General features: G+C 40.3%; 1 protein-coding gene across 2 annotated transcripts in view; it reads left to right on the top strand.

Moving 5' to 3' along the window:
• LOC126202186 (cystathionine beta-synthase) overlaps window positions 1-25594 on the top strand; it is a 168901-nt gene that overhangs the window by 119182 nt on the left and 24125 nt on the right. For both annotated transcript variants that reach the window (XM_049936843.1, XM_049936844.1), the window contains exons 8-9: window positions 6572-6749; window positions 19782-19916. In XM_049936843.1, the coding sequence (XP_049792800.1) occupies window positions 6572-6749; window positions 19782-19916 (313 nt within the window). The remainder of the gene's footprint in view (window positions 1-6571; window positions 6750-19781; window positions 19917-25594) is intronic.

Here is a 25594-nt window from a genome sequence, read left to right on the forward strand (position 1 = left end):
AGGGGAAAGCTTGCACTTAGAAAGATATAAACTTATCCAGTCGATGTAAATGAGACATAGCCAAGAGAATAGAAACTGGCCCTAATGTGCCCAATATACAAGAAGGGAAGCAAAATGGAATGGGGTAACTACAGAGGTGTAAGCTTTCTGAATGTAACCTACAAGGTACAGTCTATCATTGTTCTAATTACAAACATTCCTAGAAATTGCTGGCTTTTGACCCAACCAATTGACTTAAGAACACATTTTCATCGTAAGAAAATTGTCTGAAAAACACTGGGAATATGATAAAAATATTTGTAGTCTGTTTGTTGATTTTTCAACTTGTGTACAACAGCGCCACAGGAATAGTCTATACAATGCCTTGTGTGATTTCAGAAGCCTTGTGAAGCTAGTGAGAATGATGTAAACTTGTATGGATGGATCAATGTCAGCTATGTGTTTCTAAAGGGTCACCTCAGAAAAGTTAGATACTGAGACAGGTCTCAGACAAGGGGATGCTCTCTCATGTGTTCTGTTCAATAACATCTTACAGAAAGTAGTAAGGGAATGCAAGCAACAGGAATGGGCTGGAATACAGATGGATGGTAATCTAAATTGTCTTGCATATGCAGATGATGTATTACTGCTAAGTGAATCAATCCGTGAGTTGAAGGATATCCACCAGGAAATGGACAACTATGCACAGAAGGTTGGGCTAAGAGTGAATCAAGATAAAATTGAGTCCATGCAATTAGGAAGAAGACAAGAGCAACAAGAATTTCTTGAGGTAGGTGGCCTGAGGTTACTAAGATGAGAAACTATAACACAGTCATATATGGTTCACAAACCTGGAGCATGACAAAATACAAAAAGGAAAAACTATTAATATTTGAAAGGAAAATAATGAGGTTGACATGGGGACCAATCTCAGGTAAAGGAGAATGGAGAAGGAGGAGGAATGAGGAAACCCTCATCTTGATGCAGCAATCAGCAATACTACAGAAGCCAAAGAGCAAAAGAATCCAGTGGGCAGACAATGTAGCCCACATGCCAGAAGAAAGACAGACAAAGAAAGCACTTGAGGGGAAACTGAACACTAGGCACCCCATAGGATGACCAAGACAGTGCTGGATGGACAGTCTGGTGAAGGACCTGGCAGCCCTGAGGACTGAAGAGATCTGGCAGAACTGAGCATGAAACAGAAAGAAATGGAGGTTGTTTGTGGAAGCTGCATGTGGTCTGCAGGGACTGTGGCTGCTGAATATGTATGTATGTATGAATGTATGTATGTATGTACATGACAGATGCTAGAGTTCCATCTTGTAGACCAAATTGATTTCACATAATGTTTTGTTCTAAACCTACAGTTCCATCTCTAATACATAAACGTAAGGAAATTCTTAACTGTCAAGATATTCTTAATCTTTCTATTTAGCATTATCTTATGTGTAATAGTAGAGAATATGTGAATGAAATTTTTGAATTATTTCTATGAGAATGATGATTTTGGTTATTCATTTATTGGGTGTCATGTGTAAGCTGTTGTGAGACAATGTTTACTTCACAGTAAACTGTAGAGATTAATGTATATCAGATAAAGTGTGATCACATCCTGGTAGAAGCAAATATAATAAATTGCATGGCATAACGAGAGTGTGAAACATGACTAGAGTAGTATATGGACAAGGCTAACTTCACTTGGTGACTTGACAAATTCTGTGGGTGGTAGCCAGAGCTAACAGTGGAATGAGGCAAAGAGAGGACCATTTGGCACTGGACATGCCTCTTTGAGAGGCATGGCCATGTGATGACAAGTCCATCTTAGTCAATTGCAGTGATGGCCTGCATCGGCTAGAAACAGTGGCACTGGTCAGCTGTCAGCCTTAAGCTGGGTTGCTGTGTTCACCTACTTGATCCTCCATTTTCAGCACAGTACACAGATGTTGCATCTAACTATGGGGTGGAATGACTTGGTGGTCTCACTGGAACCTTGAGGGAGGACTGTGAGCTTCCTATACAGAGGGGCTAAAGGAGGCTATATAATGTTTGTTCCTTTGTTTGCTTAGCACATGTATTCTGTCAAATAACAAGTATTTGCTGTAAGAAGGTAGTGAGCCAGGGTGTACTCAATCATTCAAAGAAGTTATGACCCCCTTGAATATGTCCTCCACAGATGGGTAAGAAATGTTGGGTTTTAATGGAAAATCCACCTGACCATGTCATAATAGTCCAGAATATTTCTTTATTGAATCAGTCTGTTATTCTTATCCTATCTGGTAAGTCTCCCATGACCTGGGGTTCTGTGTGACTTCTGAACTCTCCTCATTTCCTAAGCCTCACCAGTCCTTTTCCTTCACCCCTCTTCCCCCAGTTCAAGGTTTGCAAATGTCATATGTGTGTTCTCCTGCCACTGCTTGGTGAGTAGATTTTTTATCTACCCAATTACAGTAAATGGGATTGTTATATATGTTTATAAGTTGCATTTTAGACTTCCCTCTTTCAGCTAGTAAACAAGGTATTTGATTAAACAATGGAAACTCCAGGTAGGAATATCAACAATTTAGGAAAAGATACTTACTGTAAAGAAGACACATCAATTAGCAGACAGGCATGATTAAAAGACAGTCACATGTAGCTTTCAGCCGCAGCCTTTGTCAGTAAAGACACACACACACACACACACACACACACACAAAAGCAAGCACACCACACACACACAGACTGCCAACTCCATCATCCTGGGCCAAAATGCAACATCACATGGGATGCGAGCATCAATTTGAAGGGAGTGGGGGAGGAGAAGAGGAAGAGGGAAGGAAAGGGATTGTAGTGTATGGGTGGAGAGAGAAACAAACAGTCTGGTGGAATGTGCAGGGACTTGACTCCAACAGGTGCCGTGTCAGAGGTTATGGGGCAGAGAGGTGGGGGAAAAAAGGAACAAAAAATGAGAGGAACAGGGAAATATGGGTGGATGCATTGGCAGAGGACTGAAAATAAATAGGTTGGGAGACAAGAATGGGGAGGAGATGATAGGACATAGGGGGTGGAGCCTACTGGGTGGAGGGTGTGGGAACAGTATGTTATCATAGGTTGAGACCAGGATAATTAAGGGAGCAGAGAATGTGTCGTAAGGATAATTCCCATCTGTCCAGTTCGGAAAAGCAGTTGGTGGAGGGAAGGATCCAGATGGCTTAGGTAGTGAAGCAGACCCTGAAATCAAGTGTGTTACATTCAGCTGCATGCTGTGCCACAGGGTGGTCTACTTTGCTCTTGACCACAGTTTGGCAGTGGCTGTTCATCCTGGTGGACAGGTGGTTGATAGTCATATCAATATAAAGAGCTGTGCAGTGATTGCAGCAGAGCTGGAAAATGACATGGCTGCTTTCACAGGTAACCTGGCACCTGATGGGGTAGGATAAACGTGTGACGGGACTGGAATAGGAAGTGCTGGGTGGGTATATTGGGCAGGTTTTGCACCTGGGTACTCCACGGGGATATGATCCTTGTGGCAAGGGGTTGGGATTGGGAGTGGCATAGGCATGGATTAGGACATAGTAGAGGTTGGGTTGGCAATGGAACACTTCTTTAGGAGGGGTGGGGAGTATCATGGGTATGATGTCTCTCATTTCAGGGCATGATGATAGGTAATCAAAGCCCTGTTGAGGGATGTGGTTCAGTTGTGCTAGTCCGAGGTGGTACTGGGGGACAAAGGCGACACTCGTTTGTGGCTGGTTTTTGGGGGTGGTGGGAGGATTCGGGTTGTGAGGTTATTTGATTGGATGTAAATTCACAACAGGAGACATCCATTACAATAATATAATGGAAATAAATTGGAAAATGTGAAACTGACCTAGTTGACTATTCTAAACACCATTGTAGCAAGTTGAAGCATTCAGTTACGTGCAGGAGCATGTGTAGGAACTGTGGCCAAAAATTAAAAGAATAGTTGACCAAGCACTGGATATATATGTACCTAGTAGAACAATTCATGAAAGCAGTTACTGTCCATGGTATACAGTCTCTGTAAAAAAACTTTTAAAGATAGAGTGATTACTGCACAATAGATGTAAAACAAAGCATGGGACTATAGACAGAGGAATACTAAATTAAACACATGTGTAATGTTCAGACACTCACAGATGACACTAGAACTGAAACTGGTGGTACAAAAACAAAAACAGAAATGCAAACTCCATTTTCAAATGTTCTTATACAAACAGGAAATCAAAGAGCACCACCTCCCCATTTTAATTTTTGCACCACTGCAAAGATATCTGATAAAGATATTAATTTTAATGGCATTGAAAAGCAGCTAATAAAGCTAAAATTGAATGAAACTGTGTGTTTTGCTTGACTCCCCATCACACTCTATACAGAATTTGTGGCTGAGTCACCCCTCTATTAACAATAATGTACCGTAGATCCATCAAACAAAAAACTGTATCAATTGGTTGGAAAAAAGCCTAAGTCACAATCATCTACAAGAAGACTAATAGATATAAGCCACCAAACTATCATCTTATATCTTTGACATCTATCTGTTGTAGAATCTTAAAAAATATTCTGAGCTCAAAGGGACTGAGTTACATTAAACAGAATGACCTCCTCCATACCAACCAGTATGGGTTCTGTAACATTAGTCACACAAACCCAACTCTCACTTGTCTAACATGACATCGTGCAAGCTATGGATCAAGGCAGTTAGGTGGATGCAACAATTCTTGACTTCTGAAATGCATTCCACAGGGATGTGTGTTGGGACCCCAGCTGTTCATGTATATTAAGACCTAGTAGATAGTATTAGCAGTTAACTTCAGACTTTTTACTGATGATTCGTTGTCTATAATGAAATACTGTCTGAAAAAAGCTGCACAAATATTCAGTCACATTGTGATCAGGATTCAAAGAGGTGCAAATATAGGCAGCTCACTTTAAAGGTTCAGAAATATAAAATTGTGCACTTCACAAAAGGAAGAAACTGTGTTGTTGTATTACTACAATGTCAATGAGTCACAGCTGGAAGAAGTCAGCTCATACAAAGATCTGGGTGTAGCACAAAATTTCTAAAATTTTAGGTCCTGGAATGCACCTCTCCAACCAAACCATCACACCCCCTCTCCCCAGCCTCCCCTCTACGCCCCCCCCCCCTCCTCCAGCCACAAAAATCACAAGTTTTGATTTTTGAAAACTTGTGACAAAAATTACAATGAGAAATCATTCTTTAGAAAATACTGTTATGAAATTTAGGTTTTTAAAACATAACTTTTCGTAATCAAAACAATAAAACCGTAAACTTTAATATAAACAGATGCTGCTACCATTAGTGTCACTTTGCTCCCTAGTTCTACTCCATTCTAATTGGCACAAGTCGGTAGTCTTCTGATTATGATGCCATATTTCCCATTGCTGCCAGCTGCAACATTCAAACAGGTGTACTGCAGCTGCTCAGTGATCATCTGTCCAATATTAATTAAAATTGGACACTTCATTTGGGAGATATGTTGATGCAGACAGACATGTACAGACAAACTTAATGGTATATACCTGTATAGCATACTAGCTCCCCTGTACTGTATAGGTAATCCAAGATATGTTGAGCGTTGAACTGTGTTCTAGCAGGGGATACGGGGCAAGGAGAGACAAAAATGTCTTGAGCACCATGGCCAAAGGGACGTTACGGAATGATGATGTTTACATATTGGCTCGGCCATGCATATGCCATATGCACAGTTGATCAGCAGCTATGGCATAAATTACAACATGGAAGAAACATGCACATTATACAGATGCTCATGTTCAAACACTCCTTATGTTATTTATTTCTCATTGACACATGTAACATGTGACATCACCATGCTGCTGGATTGCTGAAGTTTCAGTCATAAACAAAAGGTGATATGCGATATGTACCGATCACAACTTTGTAGTAGAGCTCAACTTATCCTGGGTTCACTCCCCCCCCCCCCCCCTACACACACACACGCGCGCCCACACACACACACACACACACACACACAGTGTCTTGCCCCATAGCTCCGCCCATCGCATCACGTTGGTCATCCATTCACTGGTGCTGACACAGTGGCAAATTATGGTTATGTTGTGATTGAATACTATACATGTTTACTGTTTTAAAACTCTTGTTCTGACTTATTCCAGTGAGTTAAAAACAGAAATTCCCTGTTAGGTGCTAGAATGCCATTCTGGCACTTTCTGGCTTAAAGTAAGCCCTGCCTGGGTGTAACAGTTTGTAGGGATATGAAATGGAATGATCACATGGACTCTGTTGCAGGTTAAGCAGGTTACACTTTTATCTTGAAAATTACTTACATTCTATAAACAATTTTGCATTGTTGTGATACTGTAAGTTGTGCATCTAAAAACAACCAAGTTTATCAGGATTCACATTCTACATTAGATGAGAGATCCATCCCACAATTGGCTGGATGGTGTGTAGGTAGATGAAAGGCAATGCTGTACTTGTCTAGTAGAATACTGTCTTGTGTAAGGCACATTTTTATCTATGAATTTTTCACTTAAGAGTCAATTTTATTTGATCATTTGAATGTACCAAACTCATTTGCTGTAGGTGGGAGCAGTGGTTCAGCAATGTCAGGGGCTCTGAAGGCTGCTGCTTCATTAAAGGAAGGCCAGCGGTGTGTGGTACTACTTCCTGATGGGCTACGAAATTATATGACAAAGTTTGTTAGTGACCAGTGGATGCAGGCAAGAGAATTTTTTGAAGATGATGGCTCCAGTCAGCATTGGTAAGCAGTTGTAACAGTTCCATCTGTGAAAATATTTTGTGAATTTACATATTGTGCAAATTACATAAAGGTGTATTAGAGGCTAGACCAGATTGATTAAATATCTGCAATGAATTTGACTTGACAAATTTTCCAAAAACTAGGTGGCAGACTGTTTTCTATACCATTTAGTTTTTATGCATTTTAAGTGTGATATGAATTTTAAGTGTGATGGATTATCTTTTATGGAATATTTTGATTTGGTTTCTTCTTCCTTGTGTTATTGCAAATATTGTGTGTGACCATTGTTGTAACAAAGTTTAATATAATTAATTACCAGCAATTTGTCATGTATGATGTTTCCTTGTGATGTGGATATATTGACCAAGATTACCCTCCTTAAATATGACATTATGAGGATGAAGAAGAATAGATATTGATACTTCGTGTGGAATTTTTTATTTTTATTTATTTTTTTATTATTGGGTTTTGACAACATACATAGACACATTATTGATGAACTACTTTCCAGGTCTCATAAAAATTGGCATTTATCTTCCATCTGCAAATAATGTAAATCATCTACTTCTATAGGAGAGGAAAAGTACAGAAATTATATGTTAAAAATTATATTTTTTATTGTTGTATGTTCAGAATGTACTTTGTCATTTTTCCACGTCTCATTATGTGTCTATACATGTTGTGAGATTGGGTGTGGACTCAGTCACTCCATTGCTTCTTTGGGACATGACCATTCTGTGCCGGTCATACTATTTACCTCCAGTTCTTCCTGTCTCTTGCCATTTCCTTCCATTCAGCGGTACCTATCATTCGGCTTCATCCTGCCTCTACCTCTTGGTCATCCATCTTCCTGCCATATATTTGAGGGACTATTCTGTCAAGGTTGATTCTGACAACATTGCTTGTCCATTGCAAGTGGCTCTTTTTGCTGATGTTTGCTTCCAAGAATTGACAGGCTAGTTTAGTTAGTTCATTGTAGGATCTCCAAATCCATCTTTGTGTGGCCTGCTCAAATGCTGGCCAAAAACTTTTTCTGCACACTGTTTTCGGATACTGAGAGTTGGTGCCCTTCTCTTTTGTTCATGCTCCATGATTTTACTCCATATAGCAGTACTGGTCTGGTGATTATGTTGTAGAGTTCCTGCTTAGTTTTACTTGTCAGGAGGAAAAAGTAAACTTTGTTTGCATTCCATAGTATAATTTTGCATTTGACATCTGTTTGACTATTTATATTTACACAAAGGTATTTGAAGATCGGTGTGTTCTTGAAAGTGTAGTTTTCTATATGAAGATCATTACGTTGTTTTGTACTCATTTTTTCCCTTTGTCTGGTTATGTATTTTGTCTTTTATTCATTAATTTTTATACACCAATTTTCATTGTGGTTTCGTTTAGTTTCTTGAACAGCATTTCAATTTCACCATTGTTTTTCCATATTAAAAACTCTGATCTGCATTGGCCAGTATATGTGGTTGGTTATCATGATGTTGCTTGCTTGATTTCTCTTACTGCTTTCTCCATGATGAGGTTGAAGATAAGTGGGGATAGTGCATTACCTTGCTCCAGTCCAGTTTTGTTATCAAAACAGTCTGATAATGAGCCACAGTTATCATCCTGCTTAAAGCCTTCTTGGTATGAACAAGCCGATCAAAATAGTCTCACAAATTCTCAATTGGGCTTAAATCAAGGGAGTCTGGTGCTCTTTGAACCATGCTTGTGCACTGTAAGCTGTGTGACACATTGCATTGACCTGCTGGTGGATGCTGTTGACCTGTGGAAAAACCAAGCTGCATGTAGGGGTGAATATGACCCCCAATTTTTAAGAGGATGGGGCCCCTCCATGCCCACACCAACGTGGTGGCCAAACCAAAAGTTCTACTGTCACCTCCGTATAACATGTTAGTTTTTGAATCAGGAGTCACAGGATGCGGGCTGTGATGTTATCCATGCGTATGGGTAAGATTACTCATTAACAGGGTCCATCAGGAGACAGAAAGTGGACAAAAGCGATCGAAGGGTAGCGGTTGTAAGGGCAGAGGGAAAAAAGTGCCAAGGCAAGCGCCAAGGGAAAAAAACCTCTGCGACAGTAGGATGGGTAGTAAGGGCAGTAGCGGCTTACTATCTGCGACAGTGCATGCAAGGTGTGGTTATGTTAGTTTGAGGTATCGTGAATCGTTACCTTTGTCATTGTTGGAGCTCATTGCGGCGCTTGCTGCAGTTGCTGCGTCCCTGCAACAGTTCAAGGTCACTTTAGATTAGTGGGCGATCAGTCATAGATCGGCTCACAGATGGTGTAAGGTGTGTGTGTGGCTGGTTTGCGTGCTGTGTACAGTACGGTTTCCCTGCGGTTGCCTGTTTTTCGGCTGGTCGAACATCTGGGGTTTCCAGTAATAACTGTGTTGCAGGGGCTCGCCAGTACTGTCGTGTTAGCATTCTATGGACCATAGATGTTTAGTTCCTAGCCAGTAGTGTTTTTGGTCTGTTATGCTTCCATCTATGGTTGTGGTCGTAGTTACCCAGAGAAAGGATAAACGGGTTGCGCGAGTGTCTCGTGTTATTGTACAGTCGTGTGGAGAGTTTTTGGAATACCTGCAAGATAGCATCTAGCCGGTATTCCCGGTGAAGATCCGCGATGCGTGTGTAGCGCGGAGCGTTGCTTATGATTTTGAGTACTTTGTTCTGTATGAGCTGCAGATGGCGCAGGCAAGTTGGCACAGCGTATCCCCAGACAGGGGCTGTGTATGTCATCATGGGTCGAATAAGTGTCATGTACATGGACCTAGACACCCTCCTGTTCAGTGTGCTATGCCTGTTAAGCATAGGGTAGAATTGTTTGAGCCTCGCGTTTGCTTTGTTGGTCACATCTTGAATGTGGTTCCCCCAGAGTAGTTTCCTGTCCAGCCAGACACCGAGGTATTTGACCTTTTCGCAGAAACGTATTGGGCATGTGTGTAGTGTTATTGGGTTGCAGTGCTGATGTTTGCGCAGTGAACAGAACGGCCTTGCACTTGTCGATGTTTACTCTAACACGCCATTTCACCAGCCAAGGCTCCGCTGTTCTGAGTGCAGTCTGTAGTCATGAATTAATGCTAGACGGCTTCCAATCTTGTGCAAGGATGGCGGTGTCATCCGCGTAGATTGCTACCGTCGTGCTGTGTGTAGCTGGGAGGTCGTTAATGTAGAGGTTAAACAGTAAGGGCTCTAGGATACTTCCTTGGGGAACTCCTGCCTGTATACCATGTCGTGTTGATTGTTTGCCCTGCACGTCGGTGTTGAAACTCCTGTCCGTGAGATATGAGTGTATGAGACGTACGAGCCCGTCGGGGAACCCTGCGTCGCTAAGTTTGCGTATTAGGCCGTTGTGCCATAGACGATCGAAAGCCTTTTCGATGTGCAGGAACACCGTCCCAGTTGCTTTGTTTGTGTTGTATCCGTGTGTTATGTATTCAACAACGCGGAGGAGTTGTTGTGTTGTTGAGTGGTGATTCTTGAAACCGAATTGCTCCAGTCTCAGGGTGTCGTTTGTGATGCAGTGCCTGGTGAGTCGTTTTAATATTACCTTTTCAACGATCTTGCTGAGCGCGCTCAGCAGACTGATGGGTTGGTAATTTTGTGAGAGGGAGTGGTCTTTCCCCGTCTTCCTGAACATCAGGATCTTGGCCGTCTTCCAAAAGGCGGGGAAGTGTTGGTGCTTGAGTATGGCATTCGTGATGTGTGTTAGGTAGTCTAGAGCTTTATCCGTGAACTCCTGGAGGACACGGTTTTGAATGCCATCGTGACCAGGGGCCTTCCTAACGGTGGTATGCATGATGGCCCATTTGACTTCTGCTGTACTAGCTTGTCGGATGATGTTGCGCGCTGGTTGGGCCAAGATGCGTGTGACCTCCTGGTCTGTAGCAAGTGTGAACGCTGGGTCTGAGGGATCCAGGTTCGGTGTGAATGACGCTGTGACTGTGAGGGCCATCAGTTCCGCTTTTTCTTCCACAGAATATGCTGGTCCGACGGGCCCTTGTAACGTGGGGGTGTACAGTTTCTCTCTGGTGAAGTGTTGGGCCAGCTGCCACACGCCAGGTCGCGTGGTGTCCAGCCCTTTGAGTTTCTGGTCCCACTGTTGTGTCTTAAATGTTTGTATTTTTTCCCGGATTATACCCTGGAGCCTGTTTGAAGTGCTGGCGCCTGGTATGCTGCCAATGTCTCCTGAGGTGGTTCCTCATTGAGATTAGGCCCAGGATCAGATAGATGCATACTTATATTGAACCATTGTGCCTTCCAGAATAATGGAATCATCAAAGGAGTGCCACAAAAACATTCCTCATATCATAATGCTGTCTCCTTTGGCCTGGACCCTGATGATGACTGTTGCAGAGCATACATGCCAACGACCATGGGTACAGTGGAGCATAAAATGTAATTCATGTGAAAAGTCCACTTGTCACCACTCAGTGGATGCCCAGTTGCAATATTGGCATGTAAATTCCTGCCATCATCGCCAAGTGTGGGTGCATGAACAAGGCACCTGCTATTTTAGAATCAAAGTTAATTAATCTTGGAAATCTGTCTGGCAGTTTGTGGGACAGAATCACCCCAATCTCCTATTTTTATTTCATTGGACAGATAAAAAATCTACTCACCAAGTGTGGCAGAACACACGTAAAAGACTGTTGTGATTTGAAGCTTTTGGATAGATTTTGGGAAAATTACCCAGAACCACAGGTCATGGGAGATTTACCGTGCCGGGTGAGAAGGAAAGACTGATTGTTGGGGACTGCATTGGATGAGATTTGAAAACCTGAGAGCTTAAAGGTGGAATACAGGGTAGTATGCAAGACCAGGATAACTACTAAAACATTGTGCACCAGTTAATAAGAGCAAGAAGCTAAGTGCATTGTACATAACAGAGGTGGGAGGGAGCAGTGAAAAATAGATGGGAAGGACAATGAAAGATGTAGAAAACTAAAACGCAGTAAAGGGAAGAGTAGTTACAGTGAAAAAAAGCTGAGATGGAGGAAATTAACACAAATTAAGGCCAGGTGAGTGGTGAGAACCAACGACATGTTGCAGGGCTAGTTCCCATCTGCAGAGTTCTGAGAAACGTGTGTCTGTGAGAAGAATCAAGATGGGACGTGTGGTGAAACAGGCACCGGGGTCTCGAATATCATGTTGTAGAGCATATGCCCATTCATCCCAACTGATGATTTGGTGGTAGTCATGCAGATGTAGAAGGCTGAACAGTGTTTACATAATAGCTGGTATATAACATGTGTCATTTAGCAGGTGGCTCTCCCTTTGATAGTATATGTTTTGCCAGTTACGTGGCTAGTATAGGTGGTGGTAGGAGGGTGCATAGGGCAAGTCTTGCAGTGGGGATGGTCACAGTGGTAGGAGCCATAGGGTAGGGAGATGGATGCAGAAGGAGCATAGGGTCTACCAAAAATATTGCGGAGATTGGGAGGGCGACGGAAAGCTATTCTAGGTGTGGTGAGCAAAATTTCAGACAGAACGGATCTCATTTCAGAGCATGATTTTAGGAAGTCATGGCCCTGTCAGAGTTGCTGATTAACACATTCGAGACTGTGACAATACTGAGTCACCAGTGGTGTGCTCCAAAGAGGTTTTGTGGAGGGATCAGCAGTACCATGGTTGGATGTGATGGCCCGGGAAATCTGCTTTTTAACGAGGCTGGTGGGGTAATTATGTGAGAAAGGTGGTGTATTGCTGTAAGGAGTCTGCATTCGAAAAATTACATTTGCCTTGGATGCCGTGGCTGTATGGGAGGGAATGTTGGACATGGGAAGGGTGGAACTGTCAAAATGTAAGTACTGTTGTTTGTTGGTAGGTTTAATGTGAACGGAAGTGTGTAGCTGGTCTTTGGGGAGGACGAGATCAATATGTTAGTGCATGCTGGCAAGTTTATCATCACATTGATGTGGTCTTGCATGGGCATAATACCTTTGCTGCTAGGAATATGCCCCATGTATTTAAAGCTGAAACAAAAAAAGCTGCAATTTTCTAATGAAAATGTAAGCCATTTTCTGAGAGCCTTTTAGGAAAGAGATTCAAGGTTACTGAGGTGTTTGAAGTATGCGATACTGTCTGATAAGTAGTTAGAGCTCTGCGGAATACTATGTGCCAGTTACTCTTGTATTGCTGTAGTATGACTGTCCCATAGGGTAAGCAATTATACTGAACCATGATGAATAGTGTATTTAAAACTAGTAACTGCTTTGTTCCAGCATCTAGTTTGGAGTGGTAGATACTCATGTTTCAAATCAATTTTTGAATAATATTGTGCCTTGTCGAGTACATTTGTTAACTAAGCCTCTGGATTTGGTATAAGATAGAGATCAATATTTGCCTGAACATTGGAGTTATTTTAAAAATGCCACAAGTGCATATGAGCCTATTAGATTTTTTAATGACAACCATTGGCACCATTCATTTACTGGTCCATACTGGGGACACCACTCCTAGTTCCTGAAACCATGAGGGCTCAATGTGAACAGTGCCTCTAACAGCAAATGGTAGAAGGTGAGCTCTGCAAAATTTTGGCATTGTCAGTGGCTTCATAGATATACGGTGAGCAGTAAAATAGTTTGCGTAACCAAGTGATGCTTCTAAAATCTTGTCGGTAGCCCAGGAAGAATAAAGATCAATAAATGACACTGCTTTGGACACTTAGTTTACATAGTCCATTATTTTGGAACCAAATGCTGTGTAGCTGTATAAGCCAAAAATATTGGCAATGTTAGGTGCCTCTGCAACTAAGAATGTTAGTGTGAATTCATTTAACATTTTTGTACTTAGATATAAGTTGTAATTTACCAAGCAGAGGAATTGTTTCTAACAAGTAGCTGAACCCTTTGTGGCACAGCTGAGCCAAGATGCTGACACGTGTCTTACTTTGTTTAGTATTTAAAAAAAAGGTTTAGTCAATGCTGAGATGGAGTAATTATGATTGAACCTCTCACGATACATTGAAGATTTAGACAATCCTGAAATCAAGTGAGACATAAGAAAAAGATAATGGGTTAGAATCATCAGCTGGCTGCAGCTGATGACTACTACTAACTACTTTTGATACTCGAATTTCATTAGTGAATGTATACTGAGCTTTAGAAGCAACCTCAAAAGATTTGTCTTAAGAACACCACTGAGGCTACGATCAGATGTGGCTAATGCCATAGCCCTGACTTTCCTGTTGGGGGTAGGCACACAACCATATCTTGAATCAATAATGTTGCATAGTTGCTACAAGGTTTATCAGGTGACTGTATTCGGTTATCAGAGCACACAGATCAGAGGAAGATAAATCACTGTGATGTGTGAGTGTTCAATATTCCTGTACCATTTTGTATAAATGACTGCTAGAAGACAGGAGCAAAGCATTTTCCTGTTTATGTTGAATGCTTTAAGCAAGACAGTGTTGATCAGAATGTTAGAGCTGTACTTGTGTTTTCTCTGAAGTCTCAGGGGAGTGGCCATGGCCTTAACCATTGACTGATGATGTAGCTGCTGCTGACACATGAGCTGCAGGATAGCTTCATACTTTTTCTTGCTGTTGCTTCTGTTGCAGTTTTAGTTGTTCTGTTGCTGTTGCTGTTACAGCAGTGACAGTTGTTGTTTACAAAGTTCAAGAAGCTTCAGATCCACAGTACTGGCACTGAATGTGATTGTGTCACGAACGTAATGAAAAAGTGAGCCAAGTTTATAAGAACACAAGTCATCAAAACTGGTAATGCTTTACAGAAGCTCAAAATTTAATGTGGACTTAAATGTGAGATGCTTTTGCTAGTTTTCACAATGAAAGACTTTGGCAGAAAATCTAAAGAGGTTCTGTTCATGTGCAAAGTACACCAGCAGCCAAGACACAATCACTATCTTCTCTGTACAATAGCAGCAGTAATGTGATGTATGACAGTGCCCCTAAAGCAGAGTTACTAAACATGGTTACTCAAAATTTCTTCACCAAAGTTGGGATGATAAGTCATTAAAACAAGCTGTTTTTTGTTGTGGCGAGATTCTTTCACAAAATTTCAATCAACAACTTTCCCCCCGAATGCAAAAATATTTTGTTGATGACCACCTAAATAGGGAAAAATGAACACGATAATAAAGTAAGAGAAATCAAAGCTGACATGGAAAGATTGAGGTGCTCATTTTCCCCTCACTCTGTTCAGGAATGAAATGGCAGAGAAATAGACTGATGGTGGTTCGCTGAACCCTCTGTTAAGCACTTAAGTGTGAATTGCATAGATATCATGTAGATGTAGAGGTAGATGTAAATGTGTGGTAGGTAAAGTCCTCAACTCCACTTTTCAGTAGGTCCTGGTAAACATAGCCAGAGTTGTTATTAGCTGCACACTGCATGTATATTAATAACAAACACCAGACAGTCTAAAACAAAGCTGGGTCATTGTAGGCATAGCTATTTGACAACTGACTGTGTCCTTCATACAATACAGAACAAGCGCTGATGTTGTCTGCTGTCTCATGTTCCTTGTTGCTGGTTGCTCAACTACATGAACTTCAGTGGATATTGATGAAACTCTTACCACTTTCTTGTTGTTGTGTGGGTTCTTCTTAGCAGGAAACGTCTAGTCAGGCTCTACTCTTTGTTGTTGCCAAAGCTTTAGGACTACAGAATTTCGTTTAGTTCATGATTCATAATATGGGTAATCTTATAACAAACGTATGATGCAATCACCTGGTTTACTTGAAGTGCTAAAGGTGTTCCTTCACAATAATAATATGTTGGCTGCCACTGGTATTCAGTCTGATCATCTTCTAACATATCCAGAGAATCTAAACGAGAGAAATGTTCTAGAATTTTTGTCAAGTATTATTAAAAGTTTCCCTCTGAACTATATGGAGAGCTGGTTCTTTAAAATTTTCAAGATGATGCTCTGTGAAATCTCCTGTTCTCAGTATTTAACCTTATTCAAAAGTTTTTCAGAATAGTGTTGGTGACTGCTGTGATGTAGATTAAATAGTTCTAGATTCAATACTTCCTTGCTTAATCTCTCCTGTATTCCCTTTGACCAGTATTTTTGTAGACAAGCTTTTTCAAACTCATATCTATTGTTAACTATATCTGCAACTTCAGCAGCACACAATGCCGCATCTCCTTGCACAAATCCACACAAAAATTTAATTTTGTGGCTGTCACTCAGCTCTGGTAGGTATTCCATAAAATTCTTTTATGAACATGATTGGATGTACATCTTTCTTTTCTAATGTGAATATTGCAAAGTGCTGGTGTCTTAGCACGCTGTCTTCCATTAAGTAAGTAGTTAGTTTAGGACCTTCAATCCCTCATATCAATGACTGAAACAAAGTTGACTCTGGTCATGCATGTGAGCTAATGAAGTTGTATCCAATCTGTTGTGGTGTAAAAAATAAATGTAAATGGCTTGTGGCTAGGGCTTCCCGTTGGGTAGACCATTCACCTGGCGCAAGTCTTTCGAGTTGATGCCACTTTGGTGACTTGCATATCAATGAGGATGAAATGATGATGATAAGGGCAACACAACACCCAGTCCATGAGTGGAGAAAATCTCCGACCCAGCCGAGAATCGAACCCGGGCCATTAGGTATGACATTCCGCCGTGCTGACATCTCAGCTACCAGGGGCGGAATGTTGTGGTGCGACATCTGGGCTTGTGTCCATTGAAAATACATTCTGTGGAACTAGGTTGCCATTCACTTTTCTGTTTACTCTTTAGTTTGTCTAATTTACTTTGCATAGACTGGATGCCAATCTTCATTTGTCCCATGGAATTTGATACAGCTTTCACTTTATAAGCTATACTTGAACTCATGTTTTTCAATTATGTTTCTATTGCATGTGCTATGTCATTTACCTTCGCTTCAGTTTTACTGGACTTGGTGTTGGGGTTGCTTTCATATTCTTCAAATTTCTGATCTATAAATTCTTCTAGATTTGATCTGTTTCTGCTTTGTACTGGTTAAATGCCTTCTCAATAGCCTTTTCCAAATGTGTGTTTTGTACTATCTTCCATTCAGTAAATTTTGTGTCCACCATTACTTTCATATGTTTGTTCTATTCTTGTGTCCATTTCTTGAACCTGCCTACCACCTCTGTAAAAATATTGGTCACTTTCCCTATGTCCTTGGTCTTATAAACTTCTAAAATATCTTTGATTTTGCTAACTTCTTCCAAAATGTGTTTTATTTTGCTAACTTCTCCTGAAACTGAATTTATTTTGTCACTTCAGAAGACACTAACTAACTCAGTTCATTTCTTTTTTTTTTTTTTTAAGTAAAAAATATCATTGAGCTTTGCAGTGATGTCAGCTTGTGTAGCAGCCATTCTTGAAATATTTTTCTCAAAACACAGAAAAACACAAATTTATTATTATAAGTGCATCAAATAAATTATCCTTCACCAATTCTGAAATTAAAAAATTCCATACCACTTTCCTTAATGGCTTCTTTCCTCAGCCATTGATGCTCAGCAATGCTCAATGCTTGTCTTGTGGTAATTGTCAGCCATTACACTCAAAGCTTCTGCTAAAAAAAAAGCTCTTTAGCATGCACTAATTAGTGGTATTAAATTTTTAATTTCTGTTTTGTATGGCCTCAGCTCTCTTAAAGTCTACAACAGCACAAACTTCTTATATATATATATATATTTCCAATGTTATGTAGCCAGTTTTAAGTCACAGTTGATATTTCATTTATATTTTCCTCACTATTATGTGGTCTTCTCATACAGATTCAAATATTTCAACAAAGTTGTTTTGTCCAGGAGCATAATGGCCAAATCTCATGTTCCTTTTATTGGGGGCTCAAGATTCCTTGTCTTCATGGGCTTCAGTGAAAATGGATTAAAGTTTTACTTCTTGTCTTGTTGTTGTCGGTCTCTTCTTAGCAGGAAACACCCAATCGTGGTCTACTCTTGGTTGATGTTAAAGCCTTAGGGCTACAGAATTTCATTTAATTTGTGATTCATAGTATCATAATTAAATAATAAAATTATGATGCCATCACCATATTGATGTGAAGTTTTAAAGATACTTCCTCACAATAATAATACATTATGTAGCACTAGTACTCAACTATACACCTGTCTGCTGTTGCTACCAGACTGAGAGAGAGTGAGCTAACATAAGGATTTTCATTTTTGTATAAAACAAGATAAGTGGGAAATTCTTTAACATATAATCTTAATAATGCAGATGAAGGCTACTCCACTCATGGCTTTGCATCATTGTATAGTTAAATAGTTTCACTTCTTGAGGACATTACAGCTAGCCAGCTTATACCTGCATTCGTGGCATTGCCCATATCTTGCCTTGTCCCTTGCAACTGGCTGCAGAGCACTTGTCCATGACATGAATGAATTGATTGTTATACAATGCCTAAATTACAGTGATACAGTACTAAAAAGGCAATAAGTAAGCTACTCTACTTTTGTGTATAGTGTTCCAGTTATTGCACTCTCTGACTTGACACTGCTTATTATTGTAAAAGCTAATGACAATAAAACAATTATCTGAAAAGTTTTTTCAATGGTTTGGTATCTCTCTCCATAGTCGATATTGAAGTTTCAAATGGAAATTCATCTTGTCTCAGAACTTTTCACTCCTTTCTTCAAAAAATTTCTAATAATGTTACAAACCTATATGAAGATAGCTTTCTCTCCTAAGTTAAGTGTTCTTTAAGGTCTTGATATTTGTCTTGAAGTTCCTTGCAACCACTCCTTCAACTGAAATGATCATGTCATATGTTTAAAAATCCTACAAATTCCAGATATCTTTCATTTGAATTGCCAGTTACTCAAATTTTCTCACTTTTTTCATTTCGTTATCTGTACTGTGTGTTGGAGTAAGAGCAATATCAGTAACTTTACCAGTCTTATTTTGTTACTGATAAGCATTCCTAGTTTAATGTTGATGTGGGATGGATCAACAGCCATCATGTAATCACTGAACATGGTTATTTCCACTTATGGCCATGTTAAGTATAACTGGTTTGTTGAAATCAGTGGTCTTATCAGTCAGCACTGGTCAGGCCTAATGCAACGGATGATGTTTGTATTCCAAAACAGAAGCGGGAGTATACTTATGATATAGTGGTATGCCCTCCCTCCATAGTACATTGCTATTACCCATGTGCTGAAGTATTAATTTTAATAACTAGTTATAACTACACAGGTACACGGTTTCTGAAAATGGAGGGTAATCAGCCATTACATGTTCAATTGGTTTGCCTCCTGACTCCATGCACTGCATCTGTCAGTCACTTTCATCTTCAGCATGTCCTTCTTGTAGTTTTTATGGTACAGCATCAAACACTAATATTTCTTACTTTCTTTAAAGCTGTCTAGAAATAAAGCTACTCCAAGATTCCCTTGTCACTGGAAAATAGGATTTTTGACAACAGGTACTGAAATCACTAGAATTTTTCTGTGATTTATGACCATGGTCTTCAGTATGTACATATTTTAAATTAATATTCTTGTGTTCTGTCTGACCTCAAGTGCTGCCTCAGTTACATGACTCTCAACTTTGTGAAAATGTTCTCACCCTTTCTCATGGGTATCACTATGTGCAGTTAGATGGGGTACACAAATTCTGACCTGAGGGGGGGGGGGGGGGGGGAGAGAGAGAGAGAGAGAGAGAGAGAGAGAGAGAGAGAGAGAGAAAACTTGGCCACCGTGTACCACTAACATTATCAAATCCAGAATAATGTGCCAACCCCATGATGATAAGAGATTAAGAGATAAGACCAAGGAAAAGAAAGAGATTCTTGTGTTCTGCCTGATAGTCCTCTACAACTAAAACAGTTTCAGCATGGGTTATTTATGATACCAATAATATATGTGAGCTGTCAGTTGTGAATAGATTTTTGTCATCTTGCAGTATGTTTGTTCGTGCAGAAGACTGCAAATAACAGACAAACTGCAGCCTATCACATGAGAAGGGACAAATAATTTTAAGCATATAAAAAAGCTACAGAGTAATAATAGTCTGCACACTACATTGTACAGTCATGTTTTCTGTGTTTTAGGTGGTGGAATCTAACTGTTTCTAGTCTTGGCTTGAAAGCACCTCTAACTGTACTACCATCTGTAACTTGCCAAGAGGCAGTTGACATACTCAGGAAGGAAGGTTATGATCAGCTTCCAGTAGTGGATGAATCAGGGTGAGTCAAAAATGATGCTTCTTATACCATAGTCTCAGAGTTCTGACACTGCAGTGCTCCACCGAAGCAATGTTTAGAATTACTATGTTATGCGAGATGTCAGATTGCACTAGCCATATTCTCAAAAGAATTAGATCACGATTTCTTCCCTTCATTCTGTGGCACTTACAGACTATATTTATCAAATGGCAATGTAAAACTTGGCTTAAAAGTGTCTTTGCCATTTTGTGACAATGTAATCTAAAAAGTAAAGAGGTCATGAATCAGTGTCAGTTGTTTCTATTTCTAGCATCTTTTATAAAGATTAACTCTCCTGTTCATTAATTGGAGTAACTTTTCATGTCAGATGTATAAATATTTCCTGGGCCAGTTTTATTTTGGTACTTTAAAATCTACTCATCAAGGAGTAGCAGAACACACACGTAAGAGAAGGCTATAATGAGGAAAGCTTTGGGAACCAGTGGCTCCTTCTTCCAGTAGAAGGGTTGAAGGAGTGAAGCAAAAGGACTGGAGAGATATAAGAAAAGGGGTAGATTTTGGGAAAGTCACCCAGAACTGTGGGTCAGGGGAGACTTACCACATGGGATGAGAAGGAAAGACTGATTGCTGGGGACTGCTTCAGACGAGATTGGAAAAAGAGGTTTTCAAATCTCGTCCGATGCAGTCCCCAACAGTGAGTCTTTCCTTCTCATCCCATGTGGTAAGTCTTCCCTGACCGGCGGTTCTGGGTGACTTTCCCAAAACCTACCCCTTTTTTAGATCTACATCTACATCCATACTCCACAAGCCACCTGACGGTGTGTGGCGGAGGGTACCTTGAGTACCTCTATCGCTTCTCCCTTCTATTCCAGTCTCGTATTGTTCGTGGAAAGAAGGGCTGTCGGTATGCCTCTGTGTGGGCTCTAATCTCTCCGAAATTATCCTCATGGTTTCTTTGTGAGATATACGTAGGAGGGAGCAAAATACTGCTTGACTCCTTGGTGAAGGTATGTTCTTGAAACTTCAACAAAAGCCCGTACCGAGCTACTGAGTGTCTCTCCTGCAGAGTCTTCCACTGGAGTTTATCTACCATCTCCGTAACACTTTCGTGATTACTAAATTATCCTGTAACAAAGCGCGCTGCTCTCCGTTGGATCTTCTCTATCTCTTCTATCAACCCTATCTGGTACGGATCCCACACTGCTGAGCAGTATTCAAGCAGTGGGTGAACAAGTGTACTGTAACCTACTTCCTTTGTATTTGGATTGCATTTCCTTAGGATTCTTCCAATGGATCTCAGTCTGGCATCTGCTTTACCAACGATCAACTTTATATGATCATTCCATTTTAAATCACTCCTAATGCATACTCCCAGATAATTTATGGAATTAACTGCTTGCAGTTGCTGGCCTGCTATATTGTAGCTAAATAATAAGGGATCTTTCTTTTTATGTATTCGCAGCACATTACACTTGTCTACATTGAGATTCAATTGCCATTCCCTGCACCATGCGTCAATTCGTTGCAGATCCTCCTGCATTTCCGTACAATTTTCCATTGTTACAACCTCTCTATATACCACAGCATCATCCGCAAAAAGCCTCAGTGAACTTCCGATGTCATCCACAAAGTCATTTATGTATATTGTGAATAGCAATGGTCCTACGACACTCCCCTGTGGCACACCTGAAATCACTCTTACTTCGGAAGACTTCTCTCCATTGAGAATGACATGCTGCGTTCTGTTATCTAGGAACTCTTCAATACAATCACACAATTGGTCTGTTAGTCCGTATGCTCTTACTTTGTTCATTAAACAACTGTGGGGAACTGTATCGAATGCCTTGCGGAAGTCAAGAAACACGGCATCTACCTGGGAACCCATGTCTATGGCCCTCTGAGTCTCGTGGACGAATAGCGCCAGCTGGGTTTCACACGATCATCTTTTTCGAAACCTATGCTGATTCCTACACATCTCCTAGACGTCTCCAGTCCTTTTCCTTCACTCCTCTTCCTTCCCCTTCAACCCTTGTGCCTGAAGAAGGAGCCACTGGCTACCAAAGCTTGCCTAATTATAACCTTCTTTTATTTGTGTGTTCTGCCGCCATTTTTTGAGTAGATTTTTTATCTATCCAATTAAATTATTAAAACTCTTCACAATTGTTGTAAATTGCATTTGCTATGTACTGTGAAATGCACCTATAATTACTTGCATTTAGCAATTTAGGACATTCTTTGCATTATATTACATGCAATGTTGCAGACTTCATTATTTGACAAGTCACAAAGATAAGTAAACATTTTAAACTCATTTGTGTGACTTTGTTCCTAATGTGTTAGAGTGTTGTAGGACCTTTGTTCTTCTACCCTGTTACCTGACCCTGAGACATATCTGTCTAGTAGGGGTAAGGAGAAATTATCTTAGCAGTGTACTGCACCAGAAGCCATTTCATCAACTCACCAACATGGCCTCCTCAGCAGTAGTCAGCCTTTACAAAATTGGTGATGAGGGTTTACAAAAGTGACTAGCTGATTTACTGTACTGTTAGGTGCTGCATGTACTGTGCAAGTTATCGGTACAGTTGGACAGTTGGGATGTTACAGTCAGTCAACTGTTGTGCATACAAATAATGTAGCTCAGTATACTGCAATCATGAAATTAAATGGAAGGATTACATGGCTGCCACTGATCACTCAGTGTTATTGTACTAACTGAATACAGCCACAGAACAACGGAAGCCTACTAGCTGTTTTAGATAGTATATTGCTTGTATTTTCATCATATTCATCTGCAACTGTCATTGACCCTTGACCACTAAAACCATAATTGCATTGGGACTGCATTGCAGTCAAAAGTTCTCTGTTAGGTAACAGTTCATTTTGTACAATCAACTGCAAAAGGCAAGGATTTGTATTCAAATCCTAATCCAATACACAGCTTTAATTTATCACAATAATTTTCTAAGCATATACTCTGCATAAAGCAATGCTACTGATTCTCAATTATGTACCAATTTGTCGAACAACGTTCAGTCTCTTTGTCACAGCTGTTATCTGCAAGTGCACATTGGATTGGGAGGACCATTGTTGTTTTAATTTTCATTTAACTAAAATTAATTAATCAAATTTTGTGGGTCCATGTGAATTAGCTGCTTGGTTGTGGAGCCACTGATTAATTCATAGGAAGCTAGTAAGTAAACTTAAGTCAAGAAGACTATAATATTAAAAAAGAACACCAAAAATGTTAACAATAAATGATATGTTAGCCGAGAGAAAACCAAATAATGGAGGAAGAAATAGGAGAAAGAGAGAACTTCAGAGCAAAAATAAAATGTTTCAAGGGCTTCCAGGAGAAAACAAGGAAAAAGGTACAGAATGGACTGAAGAATGAAGAGAACAACATATGGAAAGGACAAACGACTACTGGAAAGAAAGAAGTTTATTTCACATTGTCCTTAATAGCCTAAAACAATAAAAAATATTTTACAGTACAGTGCTCAAAACTGTTGCAAAGAACTCCTACACAGAGTAAAATTAATGTTCCATGATGAAGCTTTCCAGTTTAGAACTGAAAATCTTGGATTTATCACTTAAGTTTTTCAATTCTACTGGAAGCTCACTGAAGATGTAAGCTGCAGAATAATACACACATTTCTGTACAGTAGTTAAAGAAGTGTTCATCATCATCATTAGGCATTTTACTCATTTCTGAGTGTTGTGACCTCATTTCCTCATTCATTCTTATGTAGTTGAAACTTCAGACAGATGTCTCCATCCACAGCCATCTTCAGCCTTTCTTAATTTGACGTGAAGCGGCAGGCTGGTAATCTTCTTCTCTTGATCCAACCATCTGTATGCTGCTCTCCCACGTGGTCTTCTGCCCTCAATTTTTCCATGCACGATGGTCTTTTCTAAATTATCCCCTTTCCTTTTCAAGCTGTGCCCAAGGAACTGAAGGTATCTTTGGTTGACATGAGAATATAACCTTCTTGTGATTTTAAGTTCTTCTATTATTGAAACATTTGTTCTTTTTTGTGTCCATGGCACATGTAGCATCCTCTGGCAACACCACATCTCGAAGGCATCAATGCGACTCTTATCAGTACCTTTCACGGTCCAGGTTTCGCATTCATATAAGAATACAGGAAACATCAATGATTATCCCAAGCGCATATTTGTTGTCTTGGCCATTGTGACTTGGCCAAGAATGATTCATCATCTTATCTCTTTATCACACTTTCCTTTGCAATTGATCAGAGAGCCTAGATATACATGATCACTCACTATACCCAGATTCCTTAAGCATCCTGTAAGTTGGTTTTGATCGATGCCTTGGTGATTTATAACCATTATATTGGTTTTTTTCATGTTTATCTCTAGGCCAAGGTTTAGACTGATATCTTTCACTCTTGAGAACAGAACTGCTATGAGTGTAATATCATCTGCGAAGTGTAAATTGTTGATTTTCCTGCCGCCAATTGAAATCCACTGCCCCAGCCATCCAGCACTTTCCTGATTACACACTCTGCATAGATATTGTAGAGCTTAGGTGACAGTATGCAGCCTTGTATGATGCCATTTGTCACATGAAAAAACTCCAAGTATTCACCATCTACTTTTATGGTTATAGTATGGCTATTATAAAGACCTTTTAGTAAGGATACCAGGTGTTTTGGAACCCCAGACTCTTTGAGCACATGCCACAACTTGTCCCACATGACACAATCAAATCAAATGCCTTTTTATAATCTAGGAAGCAAATGTAGGCAGGGACACAGAATTCGTAACATTTTTCAGTTATCTGCCTTAAATTCAAGACTGCCTTTCGAGTACCTTTACCTGACACGAAACCCGCTTGTTTTGCGGAAATCTGAGACTGCAGAAAAAGTTTTAGTCATTGATTTATTATATGCAGGAGGGCTTTACTAGCATGTGATATTAATGCTATGGTCCTATAGTTGGAACACTCCCTAACTGATCCTTTTTTGTGAAGAGGAATTAGGACAGATGTAGTCCAGTCTTTAAGCCATTCACCCATTTTCCACGCCTTATTACATATTAAATGTAGGGCATGCATGCCTCCCTCTCCCATCAGTCAGCATTTCTCTGTAAATACCATGTATACCTGGGGCTTTGTTGTTTTCAGATGCTTAATGACATTTTCAATTTCACTGTAAAGGATATCAGGTTCTTTATCTGATTCCATACAAATGTTCTCTTCTTCACTGCTGTTTCCATTGCAATATAGTGTTTCACAGTGTTGCTTCCACCTAGCTATTGCTAATTGCTTGTCACTAATAATAGTGCCTGATGTGTCGACAGAAGTGCCGACACAGTGTGGTTTGAGGAGACCGATATGCACGCTATAAGCTCACGCAGGATGGCGTGAGGTCTGATACAGGATACGTAATGAATGCTATAAAGAAAAGTACGTAGCTTCTGGAATATTTAACTTTAATCCATCATTTGTATACATCGTTCTTGATGAGACATGCTTCATATGATAACTATCAATTGCTATGGCGCCTTGCTAGGTCGTAGCCATTGACTTAGCTGAAGGCTATTCTAACTATCTGCTCTGCAAATGAGCGAGGCTTCGTCAGTGTGCATCGCTAGCTACGTCGTCCGTACAACTAGGGCGAGTGCTAGTCCGTCTCTCGAGACCTGCCGTGTGGTGGCGCTCGGTCTGCGATCACAGA

This window comes from Schistocerca nitens, chromosome 1 (genome assembly GCF_023898315.1).
Source record: "Schistocerca nitens isolate TAMUIC-IGC-003100 chromosome 1, iqSchNite1.1, whole genome shotgun sequence".
NCBI lineage: Eukaryota > Metazoa > Arthropoda > Insecta > Orthoptera > Acrididae > Schistocerca > Schistocerca nitens.